We start from the raw sequence: 16,631 nt of genomic DNA, 5'->3' as shown, positions 1-16,631 counted from the left end.
TATCCAGAGCGACTTACAGGAGCAATTATGGTTAAGTGCCTTGCTCAAGGGCACATCGACATATTTTCCATCTAGTCGGCTTGGGGATTAGAACCAGCAACCTTTCGGTTACTGGCAGCTACCTGCCGCCTAGGTGTAACGGGTCACAGTTAGACTAGTGCGTCTGCGGTTCTCTAAATGCCCAGATTAGGGCAGGTTAGACTGAGACTGAATAATACTGCAAGGCCTGTGTGTGCAGCATTTAGCCCCTGTTCAAAAAGCAGGAAATCCCCTTAAACCCTCAGACACTGAAACCAAATTTGGGCCATTGCATCATTATTCACTTACTTTCCCTTTCATTTTCCTGAACAATAGAAGTGGGAGATTCCCCCAGACAGAGCAGTAGTGGTTATCCTGTGTTCTGTTTCATTTTCAGCAGTTATTTCACCCCTACTGATAATGAAACATGATTCTTACATAATCTGATTTTACTATATTTTTCCCTCTTTCATTTCATGTTGTTTTACCAACTGGATCAGTCTGAGGTACATACTGAAGTAGAATTTACCATCTGAGAGACCAGGTAAGGATTCAGCTTAACAATGCAACCCACATCCTTCATAGTGCTGGGTCATAGTGCTGGGTCATAGTGCTGGGTCATAGTGCTGGGTCATAGTGCTGGGTCAGTACCTTTAGACCGAGAGGACCACAATGGGGAATAAGTTGCTTAAGTGTTATCCTCAACGCTTTTAAATTCATTGTATCCACATTTGTGGTTGAATTGTGTTTTTAAATGGTCAAATCTAATTTAAATAAAAATGTACATTTCTTCTCTGCTCTCTTCTGCTCTCTCCAACTCTCTGCTCTCTCCTACTCTCTGCTCTCTCCTACTCTCTGCTCTCTCCAACTCTCTGCTCTCTGCTCTCTCTGCTCTCTCCAACTCTCTGCTCTCTCCAACTCTCTGCTCTCTGCTCTCTCTGCTCTCTCCAACTCTCTGCTCTCTGCTCTCTCTGCTCTCTCCAACTCTCTGCTCTCTCCAACTCTCTGCTCTCTGCTCTCTCTGCTCTCTCCAACTCTCTGCTCTCTCCAACTCTCTGCTCTCTCCAACTCTCTGCTCTCTCCAACTCTCTGCTCTCTGCTCTCTCTGCTCTCTCCAACTCTCTGCTCTCTCCAACTCTCTGCTCTCTCCAACTCTCTGCTCTCTCCAACTCTCTGCTCTCTGCTCTCTCTGCTCTCTCCAACTCTCTGCTCTCTCCAACTCTCTGCTCTCTCCAACTCTCTGCTCTCTCCAACTCTCTGCTCTCTCCAACTCTCTGCTCTCTCCAACTCTCTGCTCTCTCCTACTCTCTGCTCTCTGCTCTCTCCAACTCTCTGCTCTCTCCTACTCTCTGCTCTCTCCAACTCTCTGCTCTCTCCAACTCTCTGCTCTCCAACTCTGCTCTCTCCTACTCTCTGCTCTCTGCTCTCTCCAACTCTCTGCTCTCTCCTACTCTCTGCTCTCTCCAACTCTCTGCTCTCTCCTACTCTCTGCTCTCTCCTACTCTCTGCTCTCTCCAACTCTCTGCTCTCTCCTACTCTCTGCTCTCTCCAACTCTCTGCTCTCTCCTACTCTCTGCTCTCTCCAACTCTCTCAACAGCATAGAGATGTCGTTTGCACGTGATAAACTGTCTTTGCACCTGCGCAGCAGAATGATGGTGTACGTGAGGAGAGTGAAAGCCACAGACCTCATGCCCAACCTCCCCTGCCTTACACCATCTGACAGGGTGGGTAGCTGTTTGGATGTTGGTCATTGGCTTATTCTGTGGGATTATGTTTCTTCAAGGTGGATGCTAAGTGGGATCCTTGGGACGACCCTACCCTAAACCGTAACCTTATCCTTATCCCTTGTCATGATTAGGGCCAGTTGTTTTGGATGTCATGATTAGGGCCAGTTGTTTTGGATGTCATGATTAGGGCCAGATGTTTTGGATGTCATGATTAGGGCCAGTTGTTTTGGATGTCATGATTAGGGCCAGTTGTTTTGGATGTCATGATTAGGGCCAGTTGTTTTGGATGTCATGATTAGGGCCAGATGTTTTGGATGTCATGATTAAGGCCAGTTGTTTTGGATGTCATGATTAGGGCCAGTTGTTTTGGATGTCATGATTAGGGCCAGTTGTTTTGGATGTCATGATTAGGGCCAGTTGTTTTGGATGTCATGATTAGGGCCAGATGTTTTGGATGTCATGATTAAGGCCAGTTGTTTTGGATGTCATGATTAGGGCCAGTTGTTTTGGATGTCATGATTAGGGCCAGTTGTTTTGGATGTCATGATTAGGGCCAGATGTTTTGGATGTCATGATTAGGGCCAGATGTTTTGGATGTCATGATTAGGGCCAGATGTTTTGGATGTCATGATTAGGGCCAGATGTTTTGGATGTCATGATTAGGGCCAGTTGTTTTGGATGTCATGATTAAGGCCAGTTGTTTTGGATGTCATGATTAGGGCCAGTTGTTTTGGATGTCATGATTAGGGCCAGATGTTTTGGATGTCATGATTAGGGCCAGTTGTTTTGGATGTCATGATTAGGGCCAGATGTTTTGGATGTCATGATTAGGGCCAGTTGTTTTTTGTGGGGATTTTCCTTGACCGCTATATCCAGCATTATCCACTAGGTTTGCTGCAGGTCGAAAATTATAGGAAATGTTCTTTAATTGACACAAGCTGTCTCCAATCAATCAATGTCTGGTTGTACGTGAGTGTTTTGGTGGGGGGATCGCCTAAAGCAGGGGTCTTCAACTCTGACCCTACGAGGTCCGGAGCCTGCTGGTTTTCTGTTCTACCTGATGAGTAATTGCTCCCACCTGGTGTCCCAGGTCTAAATCAGTCCCTGATTAGAGGAGGAACATTGAAAATACGCAGTGGAACTGGCTTCGAGGTCCAGAGTTGAATTAGAGGGGCCCGAAACTTACCGTATGCTTCCCAGTCGAAACAGTTTGCTCATACACTGAACAAAGATATAAACGCAACATGTAAAGTTTTGGTCCCAGGTTTCATGAGCTGACATAAAAGATCCCAGAAATGTTCCATACGCACAAAAAGGTTATTTCTCTCAAATGTTCTGCACAAATGTGTTTACATCCCTGTTAGTGAGCATTTCTCCTTTGCCAAGATAATCATTACACAGGTGCACCTTGTGCTGGGGACAATAAAAGGCCACTGTAAAATGTGCAATTTTGTCACACAACACAATGCCACAGATGTCTCAAGTTTTGAGGGAGCGTGCAATTGGCATTCTGGCTGCAGGAATGTCCACCAGAGCTGTTGGCAGAGAATTGAATGTTCATTTCTCTACCGTAAGCTTTAGAGAATTTGGCAGTACATCCAACCACCCTCACAACTGCAGACCATGTGTATGGCGTTGTGTGGGCGAGCGATTTGCTGGCGTCAACGTTGTGAACAGTGTGCCCCATGGTCTGGCGTCAACGTTGTGGACAGAGTGCCCCATGGTCTGGCGTCAACGTTGTGAACAGAGTGCCCCATGGTGGTGGTGGTGGGGTTATGGTATGGGCCAGTGGCGGTCGATACAGTTTAAGATGAGGTAGGACACCTTTTAATTTTCATGAGCATGGCCTTATTTCTATTACAGCATATTGGATGACTGTCATTCATATTCCATTCACCCAGTTCAATGTAACATCGATAGGTTTAGGATAATACGTGATACTCTAATGTTCCCTATACCCATCATGAGGTTGCTACAACCTAGCCTATGAATGAAAGTTTACAACGTAGGTGCACAGGTCGAGAGAAATTTGAGTAATCAATAATGCCTTGCACACTCTGGCCTGCATCTAGCTGATCTAGGGTGTAATCATTAGTCCAACAGTTGCAAATGTGTTTTAAACAAATATTCTCATTCATAAAGAAAGGAGGATCAAGGCTTCTTCATATAATTCATTAAAATGCCTTTATTTGCATGTTCAATGGAAACAACGTTTTAAAAACACTTGATAATACAATTACCTCTTTAGAAGAGGGAGTGGGTACAGAATTCATTGGACAACACCTAGTAAGCAATACTATATCCATTAAAAAGGGGAAAGTACCCAGAAAGGTAGTTCTACTCTTGAACATGGCAAAGTGTTAAGAACAGGAGAGCCATCCATTCTATAGGACACTAGATCACAGCAAACATGGACCAGGTGTTATGAACAGGAGAGCCATCCATTCTATAGGACACTAGATCACAGCAAACATGGACCAGGTGTTATGAACAGGAGAGCCATCCATTCTATAGGACACTAGATCACAGCAAACATGGACCAGGTGTTATGAACAGGAGAGCCATCCATTCTATAGGACACTAGATCACAGCAAACATGGACCAGGTGTTATGAACAGGAGAGCCATCCATTCTATAGGACACTAGATCACAGCAAACATGGACCAGGTGTTATGAACAGGAGAGCCATCCATTCTATAGGACACTAGATCACAGCAAACATGGACCAGGTGTTATGAACAGGAGAGCCATCCATTCTATAGGACACTAGATCACAGCAAACATGGACCAGGTGTTATGAACAGGAGAGCCATCCATTCTATAGACATTTACATTTACATTTTAGTCATTTAGCAGACGCTCTTATCCAGAGCGACTTACAGGAGCAATTAGGGTTAAGTGCCTTGCTCAACGGCACATTAACGTCATTTAGCAGACGCTCTTAGCCAGAGCGACTCGCAAATTGGTGCGTTCACCCTATAGCCAGTGGGATAACCACTTTACAATTTGGGGGGGGGGTTAGAAGGAACACTTTATCCTATCCCAGGTATTCCTTAAAGAGGTGGGGTTTCAAATGTCTCCGGAAGGTGGTGAGTGACTCCGCTGTCCTGGCGTCGTGAGGGAGCTTGTTCCACCATTGGGGTGCCAGAGCAGCGAACAGTTTTGACTGGGCTGAGCGGGAGCTATGCTTCCGCAGAGGAAGGGGAGCCAGCAGGCCAGAGGTGGATGAACGCAATGCCCTCGTTTGGGTGTAGGGACTGATCAGAGCCTGAAGGTACAGAGGTGCCGTTCCCCTCACTGCTCCATAGGCAAGCACCATGGTCTTGTAGCGGATGCGAGCTTCAACTGGAAGCCAGTGGAGTGTGCGGAGGAGGGGGGTGACGTGAGAGAACTTGGGAAGGTTGAACACCAGACGGGCTGCGGCATTCTGGATGAGTTGTAGGGGTTTAATGGCACAGGCAGGGAGGCCAGCCAACAGCGAGTTGCAGTAGTCCAGACGGGAGATGACAAGTGCCTGGATTAGGACCTGTGCCGCTTCCTGTGTAAGGCAGGGTCGTACTCTCCGAATGTTGTAGAGCATGAACCTGCAGGAGCGGGTCACCGCCTTGATGTTGGCGGAGAACGACAGGGTGTTGTCCAGGGTCACGCCTAGGCTCTTTGCACTCTGGGAGGAGGACACAGCGGAGTTGTCAACCGTGATGGCGAGATCATGGAACGGGCAGTCCTTCCCCGGGAGGAAGAGCAGCTCCGTCTTGCCAGGGTTCAGCTTGAGGTGGTGATCCGTCATCCATACTGATATGTCTGCCAGACATGCAGAGATGCGATTCGCCACCTGGTTATCAGAAGGGGGAAAGGAGAAGATTAGTTGTGTATCGTCAGCGTAGCAATGATAGGAAAGGCCATGTGAGGATATGACAGAGCCAAGTGACTTGGTGTATAGGGAGAAAAGGAGAGGGCCTAGAACTGAGCCCTGGGGGACACCAGTGGTGAGAGCACGTGGTGCGGAGACAGCTTCTCGCCACGCCACTTGGTAGGAGCGACCGGTCAGGTAGGACGCAATCCAGGAGTGAGCCGCGCCGGAGATGCCCAGCTCGGAGAGGGTGGAGAGGAGGATCTGATGGTTCACAGTATCAAAGGCAGCAGACAGGTCTAGAAGGACAAGAGCAGAGGAGAGAGAGTTAGCTTTAGCAGTGCGGAGAGTCTCCGTGACACAGAGAAGAGCAGTCTCAGTTGAATGACCAGTCCTGAAACCTGATTGGTTTGGATCAAGAAGGTCATTCTGAGAGAGATAGCAAGAGAGTTGGCTAAAGACGGCACGCTCAATAGTTTTGGAAAGAAAAGAAAGAAGGGATACTGGTCTGTAGTTGTTGACATCAGTGGGGTCGAGTGTTGGTTTTTTGAGAAGGGGAGCAACTCTCGCTCTCTTGAAGACGGAAGGGACATGGCCAGCGGTCAAGGATGAGTTGATCAGCGAGGTGAGGTAGGGGAGAAGGTCACCGGAGATGGTCTGGAGAAGGGAGGAGGGGATGGGGTCAAGCGGGCAGGTTGTTGGGCGGCCTGCAGTCACAAGTCGCAGGATTTTATCTGGAGAGAGAGGGGAGAAAGAAGTCAAAGCATAGGGTAGGGCAGTGTGAGCAGGACCAGCAGTGTCATTAGACTTAACAAACGAATATAGGACACTAGATCACAGCAAACATGGACCAGGTGTTATGAACAGGAGAGCCATCCATTCTATAGGACACTAGATCACAGCAAATATGGACCAAAACAATCCAAACATAGCTGAGGGCAACAGAGCAAAAAGAGGAAAACATCCACTAGATACCAGCAAAGGCACCTCTCACCACCCTACAGGAAAGGTGGGAAATCCATATCTTCATTTAAACCAGGGTTAGGGTTAGGGTTAGTGGCCTGTAGTTTGTAAATCCCAAAACGTTCCCTTTGGTTTAGCTGTTGAAGACGGTCCCCTTTTCTAACTGAGGCCGGAACATGATCAATACCCTTAGCTTATAGGGAGGCAGGGTCGCCATGGTGTAAGGACTTGTAGTGCCTTGGCAGGGTCGCCATGGTGTAAGGACTTGTAGTGCCTTGGCAGGGTCGCCATGGTGTAATGACTTGTAGTGCCTTGGCAGGGTCGCCATGGTGTAATGACTTGTAGTGTCTTGGCAGGGTTGCCATGGTGTAAGGACTTGTAGTGCCTTGGCAGGGTCGCCATGGTGTAATGACTTGTGGTGTCTTGGCAGGGTTGCCATGGTGTAATGACTTGTAGTGCTTTGGCAGGGTTGCCATGGTGTAATGACTTGTAGTGCTTTGGCAGGGTTGCCATGGTGTAATGACTTGTGGTGTCTTGGCAGGGTTGCCATGGTGTAATGACTTGTAGTGTCTTGGCAGGGTTGCCATGGTGTAATGACTTGTAGTGTCTTGGCAGGGTTGCCATGGTGTAATGACTTGTAGTGTCTTGGCAGGGTTGCCATGGTGTAATGACTTGTAGTGCTTTGGCAGGGTTGCCATGGTGTAATGACTTGTAGTGCTTTGGCAGGGTTGCCATGGTGTAATGACTTGTGGTGTCTTGGCAGGGTTGCCATGGTGTAATGACTTGTGGTGTCTTGGCAGGGTTGCCATGGTGTAATGACTTGTAGTGCTTTGGCAGGGTTGCCATGGTGTAATGACTTGTAGTGCTTTGGCAGGGTTGCCATGGTGTAATGACTTGTGGTGTCTTGGCAGGGTTGCCATGGTGTAATGACTTGTAGTGTCTTGGCAGGGTTGCCATGGTGTAATGACTTGTAGTGTCTTGGCAGGGTTGCCATGGTGTAATGACTTGTAGTGTCTTGGCAGGGTTGCCATGGTGTAATGACTTGTAGTGCTTTGGCAGGGTTGCCATGGTGTAATGACTTGTAGTGCTTTGGCAGGGTTGCCATGGTGTAATGACTTGTGGTGTCTTGGCAGGGTTGCCATGGTGTAATGACTTGTGGTGTCTTGGCAGGGTTGCCATGGTGTAATGACTTGTAGTGCTTTGGCAGGGTTGCCATGGTGTAATGACTTGTAGTGCTTTGGCAGGGTTGCCATGGTGTAATGACTTGTGGTGTCTTGGCAGGGTTGCCATGGTGTAATGACTTGTGGTGTCTTGGCAGGGTTGCCATGGTGTAATGACTTGTAGTGCTTTGGCAGGGTTGCCATGGTGTAATGACTTGTGGTGTCTTGGCAGGGTTGCCATGGTGTAATGACTTGTAGTGTCTTGGCAGGGTTGCCATGGTGTAATGACTTGTAGTGCTTTGGCAGGGTTGCCATGGTGTAATGACTTGTAGTGTCTTGGCAGGGTTGCCATGGTGTAATGACTTGTAGTGTCTTGGCAGGGTTGCCATGGTGTAATGACTTGTAGTGTCTTGGCAGGGTTGCCATGGTGTAATGACTTGTAGTGCTTTGGCAGGGTTGCCATGGTGTAATGACTTGTAGTGTCTTGGCAGGGTTGCCATGGTGTAATGACTTGTAGTGTCTTGGCAGGGTTGCCATGGTGTAATGACTTGTAGTGTCTTGGCAGGGTTGCCATGGTGTAATGACTTGTAGTGCTTTGGCAGGGTTGCCATGGTGTAATGACTTGTAGTGCTTTGGCAGGGTTGCCATGGTGTAATGACTTGTAGTGTTTTGGCAGGGTTGCCATGGTGTAATGACTTGTAGTGTCTTGGCAGGGTTGCCATGGTGTAATGACTTGTAGTGTCTTGGCAGGGTTGCCATGGTGTAATGACTTGTAGTGTCTTGGCAGGGTTGCCATGGTGTAATGACTTGTAGTGTCTTGGCAGGGTTGCCATGGTGTAATGACTTGTAGTGTCTTGGCAGGGTTGCCATGGTGTAATGACTTGTAGTGTCTTGGCAGGGTTGCCATGGTGTAATGACTTGTAGTGTCTTGGCAGGGTTGCCATGGTGTAATGACTTGTAGTGTCTTGGCAGGGTTGCCATGGTGTAATGACTTGTAGTGCTTTGGCAGGGTTGCCATGGTGTAATGACTTGTAGTGCTTTGGCAGGGTTGCCATGGTGTAATGACTTGTAGTGCTTTGGCAGGGTTGCCATGGTGTAATGACTTGTAGTGCTTTGGCAGGGTTGCCATGGTGTAATGACTTGTAGTGTCTTGGCAGGGTTGCCATGGTGTAATGACTTGTAGTGCTTTGGCAGGGTTGCCATGGTGTAATGACTTGTGGTGTCTTGGCAGGGTTGCCATGGTGTAATGACTTGTAGTGCTTTGGCAGGGTTGCCATGGTGTAATGACTTGTAGTGCTTTGGCAGGGTTGCCATGGTGTAATGACTTGTAGTGTCTTGGCAGGGTTGCCATGGTGTAATGACTTGTAGTGCTTTGGCAGGGTTGCCATGGTGTAATGACTTGTGGTGTCTTGGCAGGGTTGCCATGGTGTAAGGACTTGTAGTGCTTTGGCAGGGTTGCCATGGTGTAATGACTTGTAGTGTCTTGGCAGGGTTGCCATGGTGTAATGACTTGTGGTGTCTTGGCAGGGTTGCCATGGTGTAATGACTTGTAGTGTCTTGGCAGGGTTGCCATGGTGTAAGGACTTGTAGTGCCTTGGCAGGGTTGCCATGGTGTAATGCCTTGTGGTGTCTTGGCAGGGTTGCCATGGTGTAATGACTTGTGGTGTCTTGGCAGGGTTGCCATGGTGTAATGACTTGTAGTGTCTTGGCAGGGTTGCCATGGTGTAATGACTTGTGGTGTCTTGGCAGGGTTGCCATGGTGTAATGACTTGTAGTGCCTTGGCAGGGTCGCCATGGTGTAATGACTTGTAGTGTTTTGGCAGGGTTGCCATGGTGTAATGACTTGTAGTGTCTTGGCAGGGTTGCCATGGTGTAATGACTTGTAGTGTCTTGGCAGGGTTGCCATGGTGTAATGACTTGTAGTGCTTTGGCAGGGTTGCCATGGTGTAATGACTTGTAGTGCTTTGGCAGGGTTGCCATGGTGTAATGACTTGTAGTGTCTTGGCAGGGTTGCCATGGTGTAATGACTTGTAGTGTCTTGGCAGGGTTGCCATGGTGTAATGACTTGTAGTGTTTTGGCAGGGTTGCCATGGTGTAGTGCCTTGCTATGGGGTAGTCTTCTTTGCCTACCCGAATGGGGTACTTGTGTTCCGCTAAGCGGTCTTGAAGGCCTGTCTTTGTCCGTCCAATGTAGAACACCTTGCACTGTGGACATTCCAATCTGTAGATGACATGAGTGGTTTTGCAGTTAATTAAATGCTTGACTTGATACTCCATTTTTAGAAGCTGTGTCAACAAAAAACTTTTTCAGTGCAATATTTCTGCAACGGTTGCTCTGGTTGCGTTTAAAAGAGCCCTTGGGTTTGTGGTCTAGCCAAGGGTTTTGAGAGTCACCAGGAAGATAACTGTGGACTCATTTGTCATTTAGGGTTGGACATCTCTTAAAGCTCATGACTGGTGGCTCTGGGAAGACTTGGCTTAGTAGTGTATCACTTTGGATGATTCCCCAATTATTTTTAATGAATATTTTAATGTTCTCTGCTTCAGTGCTGTATTTTGTAACAAAGTACAATATTCTCATTCATCATATTCTTAGGAGGAAATCCAGGCCAAGAAGGACTTTATTAGTAACGGAGTTGCGATGCAACTCCTGCTGGACTATGTGCAGAAGAGAATGAACTGGCCAGAAGAGTTGATATCAGCCCTGGAGGCGTTGGAGCATCAGGACCTGGCTGATGAACTGAGGGCAGAGTGGAACAGGCACAACCAGAACAGTACGTCACCATCAAATCAAATCAAACTTTATTTAAAGTTTAAAAACAGACTTTACAGTGGAACCTCATTGGACAATAGGACCTTTGTTTGTGACTCAGTTCAATATTGTGTATATGACAAGAGGGGAAAAGTAGTTATTTTTGTTGGTATTGTTCAACCCCTTCGGAGCTTGGTTCCTCTCTAGGTTTCTTCCTAGGTTCCTGCCTTTCTAGGGAGTTTTTCCTAGCCACCGTGCTTCTACATCTGCATTGCTTGCTGTTTTGGGGTTTTAGGCTGGGTTTCTGTATAGCACTTAGTGACATCTGCTGATGTAAAAAGAGCTTTATGAAATGCATTTGATTGATTGAATGCTGTATATGGCTGGACTACTTTATTCATCCAAGGACAATGTATTTTCCACCTGGTTCACCTTTTACAATCAATCTAAAACAGAACATGGAGGGTAAATCTGTTGGGGATGTTGGGGATGTTAGGGATGTTAGGGATGTGCCTTTATTCTTAAATGCATCAACTCATTTCCTTTTTAAAGTCTGCTCTTGGTTCCCCAGATCCTTCTCCTGCTGCCACCACTGTAGTCAGGGCCCATGTCCATCCAGCTCCTCCTACCAGCCCGTCTCTGCCCATCTCAGAGAGCTCTGATGACCCTACATCTTCTCTGGTTCTCCCAGCTCGGCCAGCACCACCTCCAGAGTCACCCGGCCCTGAGATTGCTGCCCGTCCGGAGGACGGTGCCCAGCCAGTAGCCCCCACAAGCTCAGTTGCTGAGGCTCCCATCGCTGGCACCTCCCCAGAGCCAGCCTCACAGGCTCCCGAAGCAGTAGTGAGCCCTGTCTCAGCCCCCCAGGCAGCACCTTCCCCTGTCTCAGCCCCCCAGGCAGCACCTTCCCCTGTCTCAGCCCCCCAGGCAGCACCTTCCCCTGTCTCAGCCCCCCAGGCAGCACCTTCCCCTGTCTCAGCCCCCCAGGCAGCACCTTCCCCTGTCTCAGCGGAGGAGGAGCCCACAGTGGTCTCTGAACCAGAGCCTCCGGTCTCTCACTCTGATAACGCTGCCTCATCCCAGCCTGGTCCTGTAGAAACTGGATCTCTGGAGGATAACCCATCTCATATAGTCCAGTCTGAAACCGCTCTCACCTTGCCTGTGTCAGACCTAAACCCAGCCCTGTCCCAAACTGAATACACCCCCACCGCTGCTGCCCCCGCCTTGGTCCAGGCCCCTGAGAGACGTCCGGTTCAGGACACCACCCCACCAACAGCTAAAGTGACCACCTTCCACCAGAAGCCAGTAGAGGACTCTGATCCAACTGCAACTCAGGTAAATAGTATTTCATGTGAGATGTTACATGTTTGCTGACTAGATAGAGTTAAACTGAATTTATCTTGCTAATGAAATGAAATCTGTTGATCACATCTACATTTCTGAAATGTCAGTGATGAGAAGCATGAACTAAAAGCGACTTCTCCTCCAGGTGACTGAAGATGACCAGAGCCGCCCGGCCACGGCCCCGGCCCCGGTGGATACCACCCCCGGGCAGGTCTGCCCCTCCATGGGTGAGGAGAACTGGGAGCTCAGCAAGCCTGAAGTCCTCCTCAGTGAGAACCAGCCATATTCAGGGGGCTCATGGCGTCTGCAGATGGATAGCGGGTCAGTGTCTGGCCCAGAACCTGAGCTTGCTGCTGTAACTGCTTCTACCACGCCTGTGACCAGTCCTGATGTGGTCCCAGAACCCGCCCCAGAGCCCTTGTCTAGTGTTCCAGGTGCAAGGCCTCTGCCGTGTCAGGAGAACGGAGTCCCCGAGGAGCTAGAGGAACCCCTGTCCCACAACGAGCCTGAGGAGAACACGTACCATTCCCCCTGTCTGAGCTCCCTGGGGGACCAGGAGGTGCTGGTCAATGTAGTTCATGTGTCTGAGGACGCGTCCATCCAGAACAACGACAGCCAGACTCCCCGAGCATGCTGGGTAATGTAGACCACGTGTCCGAGGAGGACCCGTCCCCCCAGAATCAGGAAGGCCAAACGCCAAGAATGCTGGGTAATAATGATATGTGTGTGTCTGAAACTCCCCCACCAGTTCAGAACCACAACAGCCAATCCCAGATCACACCTCTCTCTGGCTCCACAGACCTTGACCTGTCGTCTGGTCCAAATCAGGACGGCCAAACTGAGGACGGTCTGGGGAAAGCAGTCAGTAAGTCTGAAGAATCTCAGGGTCTGATTATGATTGTTAACGACCAAGACACCAGCCCCTCAACCAAACAGCTTGATCCTCCTCCTCCTCCAGCCATTTCTCCTTCTGTCACCGTCGTCAACGGCTCCTCCACTGATAACTGTCATCTCCCGGAGGCTGTGGAGGCAGAGGTCATGCTCAAGGCCATGATGGCTAGCGCTGTCCCTGAACTGAAGCAGAAACAGGAGGAGGAGGGAGCCAGACGGGGAGGGGGCTACTTCCTCCTGTGGACTGCTGCCCTGGGCGTCTCAGCCCTGTTCGTGGCCTGGAGGATGAAGAAATAAGGGTTTAGGAAAGAAGGAGGTTGTCTCTCAATTTGTCTTTCCGTGATTCCTTGCGTTCCTTCTCCTTGCCTCCTTATTGGAAGAGTCGCTCTCCTCTGATTTTCTTGTGAGATTTGAGAAGGAGGTGAGAAGAGAGGATGTCAAAGAAAGATGAATTGCGAAAGAGCTGAATTGCTGTGAAAAGAAGGGAAGATTGTGGTTCAAGATTTTAAGATATTATTATGCTTTATTTATTGTGTTGATAGTAGTGAAGGTGCCAAAATGAATTATTTATAGGTGACCAATAGCAGCGCTTATCCAGGACTTTGATCGACAGTCTAAATCAGGGGCTGGCAAACCTGGTCATGGAGTGCAGCATGAAGACCAGGTGTGTTGAATTTAGGCTGTACCTGATCCATTAGCTCAGTTGGTCAGGTGTGGTGCCTAGTTGGAACAATATCCTGCGGTACCAGGGTCTCCTACCCCCTGGTCTAAATCAATGAGTCATTAGTAGCATGATATAGTATGTCTCTATCCAAGTTGAGGTACCTTTCCCTGTCATGATGACTTACAGCAACACAGATTGTTATTAGTAGACCATATACTTACAGGCCCGTTTTCCCGGACACAGATTAACCTGAACTATAGGACTATGATTAACCTGAACTATAGGACTATGATTAACCTGAACTATAGGACTATGATTAACCTGAACTATAGGACTATGATTAACCTGAACTATAGGACTATGATTAACCTGAACTATAGGACTATGATTAACCTGAACTATAGGACTATGATTAATCTGAACTATAGGACTATGATTAATCTGAACTATAGGACTATGATTAATCTGAACTATAGGACTATGATTAATCTGAACTATAGGACTATGATTAATCTGAACTATAGGACTATGATTAATCTGAACTATAGGACTATGATTAATCTGAACTATAGGACTATGATTAACCTGAACTATAGGACTATGATTAATCTGAACTATAGGACTATGATTAATCTGAACTATAGGACTATGATTAATCTGAACTATAGGACTATGATTAACCTGAACTATAGGACTATGATTAATCTGAACTATAGGACTATGATTAATCTGAACTATAGGACTATGATTAATCTGAACTATAGGACTATGATTAACCTGAACTATAGGACTATGATTAACCTGAACTATAGGAATATGATTAACCTGAACTATAGGACTATGATTAATCTGAACTATAGGACTATGATTAACCTGAACTATAGGACTATGATTAACCTGAACTATAGGACTATGATTAATCTGAACTATAGGACTATGATTAACCTGAACTATAGGACTATGATTAACCTGAACTATAGGACTATGATTAATCTGAACTATAGGACTATGATTCATCTGAACTATAGGACACAGATTAACCTGAACTATAGGAATATGATTAATCTGAACTATAGGACTATGATTAATCTGAACTATAGGACACAGATTAACCTGAACTATAGGAATATGATTAACCTGAACTATAGGACTATGATTAATCTGTGTCCAGGAAACCTGCCCATACTAGTGTATATTGTGTACTCTTAAAGAACACGTTCACTATGATCTCAAGTCCTTCATTCTGATCTCAGGCCCTATCCTTACTGTAAATATATATTCACTAGGATCTCAGGCCCTATCTATCCTTACTGTAAATATATATTCACTAGGATCTCAGGCCCTATCCTTACTGTAAATATATATTCACTAGGATCTCAGGCCCTATCTATCCTTACTGTAAATATATATTCACTAGGATCTCAGGCCCTATCCTTACTGTAAATATATATTCACTAGGATCTCAGGCCCTATCTATCCTTACTGTAAATATATATTCACTAGGATCTCAGGCCCTATCCTTACTGTAAATATATATTCACTAGGATCTCAGGCCCTATCCTTACTGTAAATATATATTCACTAGGATCTCAGGCCCTATCCTTACTGTAAATATATATTCACTAGGATCTCAGGCCCTATCTATCCTTACTGTAAATATATATTCACTAGGATCTCAGGCCCTATCCTTACTGTAAATATATATTCACTAGGATCTCAGGCCCTATCTATCCTTACTGTAAATATATATTCACTAGGATCTCAGGCCCTATCCTTACTGTAAATATATATTCACTAGGATCTCAGGCCCTATCTATCCTTACTGTAAATATATATTCACTAGGATCTCAGGCCCTATCTATCCTTACTATAAATATATATTCACTAGGATCTCAGGCCCTATCTATGCTGACTGTAAATATATGTTCACTTGACGATACGTACATGTACTATATTTTTGATACTGAATGTTATCAGATCTTCAACCAAAACCTAATATTAGATCAAGGGAACCTGAGTTTACAAATAACACCAAAAATATATATATATACTTTTTTTATTTTTTTTATTAACAAAGTCACGCAACACACAATTTCCCTGTGTGAAAAAGTAATTGCCCCCTTAAACTCAATAACTGATTGTGCCACCTTTAGCTGCAATGACTCCAACCAAACGCTTCCTGTAGTTGTTGATCAGTCTCTCATGTCACTATTGAGGAATGTTGGCCCACTCGTCCATGCAGAACTGCTTTAACTCAGCAACATTTGTGGGTTTTCAAGCATGAACTGCTCATTTCAAGTCCTGCCACAACATCTCAATTGGGATTAGGTCTGGACTTTGACTAGGCCATTCCAAAACTTCAAATGTGTTGCTTTTTAGCAATTTTCATGTAGACTTGATTGTGTGTTTTGGATCATTGTCTTGCTGCATGATCATCAAGCTGCGCTTCAGCTTCAGCTCACAAGACGGATGGTCTGACATTTTCCTGTAGAATTCTCTGATGCAGAGCAGAATTCATGGTTCCTTCTATTAAGGCAAGTCGTCCAGGTCCTGAGGCAGCAAAGCATCCCCAAACCATCACACCACCACCACCATGCTTGACCGTTGGTATGAGGTTCTTACTGTGGAAGGCAGTGTTTTGTTTTCGCCAGACATAATGGGACCCATCTCGTCCAAAAAAGTTGACTCAAGTTTGCCAAAAAGCACCTGGATGATCATCAAGACACATGGAAGAATGTTCTATGGACAGATGAGTCAAAGTATAACACTGCCTTCCACAGTAAGAACCTCAACCCAACGGTCAAGCATGGTGGTGGTGGTGTGGTATGTGAAGCATGGTGGTGGTAGTGTGGTATGTGAAGCATGGTGGTGGTGGTGTGGTATGTCAAGCATGGTGGTATGTCAAGCATGGTGGTGGTAGTGTGGTATGTCAAGCATGGTGGTGGTGGTGTGGTAGTGTGGTATGTGAAGCATGGTGGTGGTGGTGTGGTATGTGAAAACGCCCTAAGTGTGGACATGCTGCACATCCTAGTGAGAGGAATACCATGAAATCAACTGTATACAGCGCCTTCAGAAAGTATTCATACCCCTTGACTTATTCCACATTTTGTTGTGTGACAGCCTGAAAATGTGCTAACATTTCTAAAAACATGTTTTCAATTTGTCATTATGGGGTATTATGTGTTGATGTGTAATAAGTCAAGGGGTATGAATACTTTCTGAAGGCTTGTAATTAAACTCATTATATTTTGTTATGCAGAG

The 16,631-nt window shown here is 46.6% G+C and overlaps 1 protein-coding gene across 1 annotated transcript; it reads left to right on the top strand.

Annotated features, from left to right (window-relative positions):
* Positions 1 to 499: 499 nt before the first annotated feature.
* Positions 500 to 13,721, top strand: LOC311103032 (uncharacterized protein). Its single transcript, XM_084144524.1, has 5 exons — positions 500 to 562; positions 1,617 to 1,743; positions 10,316 to 10,493; positions 11,043 to 11,806; positions 11,961 to 13,721. The coding sequence occupies exons 2-5, from the start codon at positions 1,624 to 1,626 to the stop codon at positions 12,459 to 12,461; spliced, it is 1,563 nt and encodes a 520-aa protein (XP_084000650.1). The 5' UTR covers positions 500 to 562; positions 1,617 to 1,623; the 3' UTR covers positions 12,462 to 13,721.
* The last annotated feature ends 2,910 nt before the right edge of the window (positions 13,722 to 16,631 follow it).

This window comes from Coregonus lavaretus (assembly GCF_964263955.1).
Source record: "Coregonus lavaretus genome assembly, chromosome: 27".
Lineage (NCBI taxonomy): Eukaryota > Metazoa > Chordata > Actinopteri > Salmoniformes > Salmonidae > Coregonus > Coregonus lavaretus.
The sequence above is the reverse complement of the archived record's forward strand: the minus strand, read 5'-3'. Positions and strand labels throughout refer to the sequence as shown.

Excerpts from the sequence above, each read along its gene's own strand:
- LOC311103032 (XM_084144524.1), top strand. The coding sequence starts at position 1,624 with ATGTCGTTTGCACGTGATAAACTGTCTTTGCACCTGCGCAGCAGAATG. Across the intron at positions 10,494-11,042 it reads GAACAGGCACAACCAGAACA|ATCCTTCTCCTGCTGCCACC; the intron begins GTACGTCACCAT and ends TTGGTTCCCCAG. Across the intron at positions 11,807-11,960 it reads CTGATCCAACTGCAACTCAG|GTGACTGAAGATGACCAGAG; the intron begins GTAAATAGTATT and ends CTTCTCCTCCAG.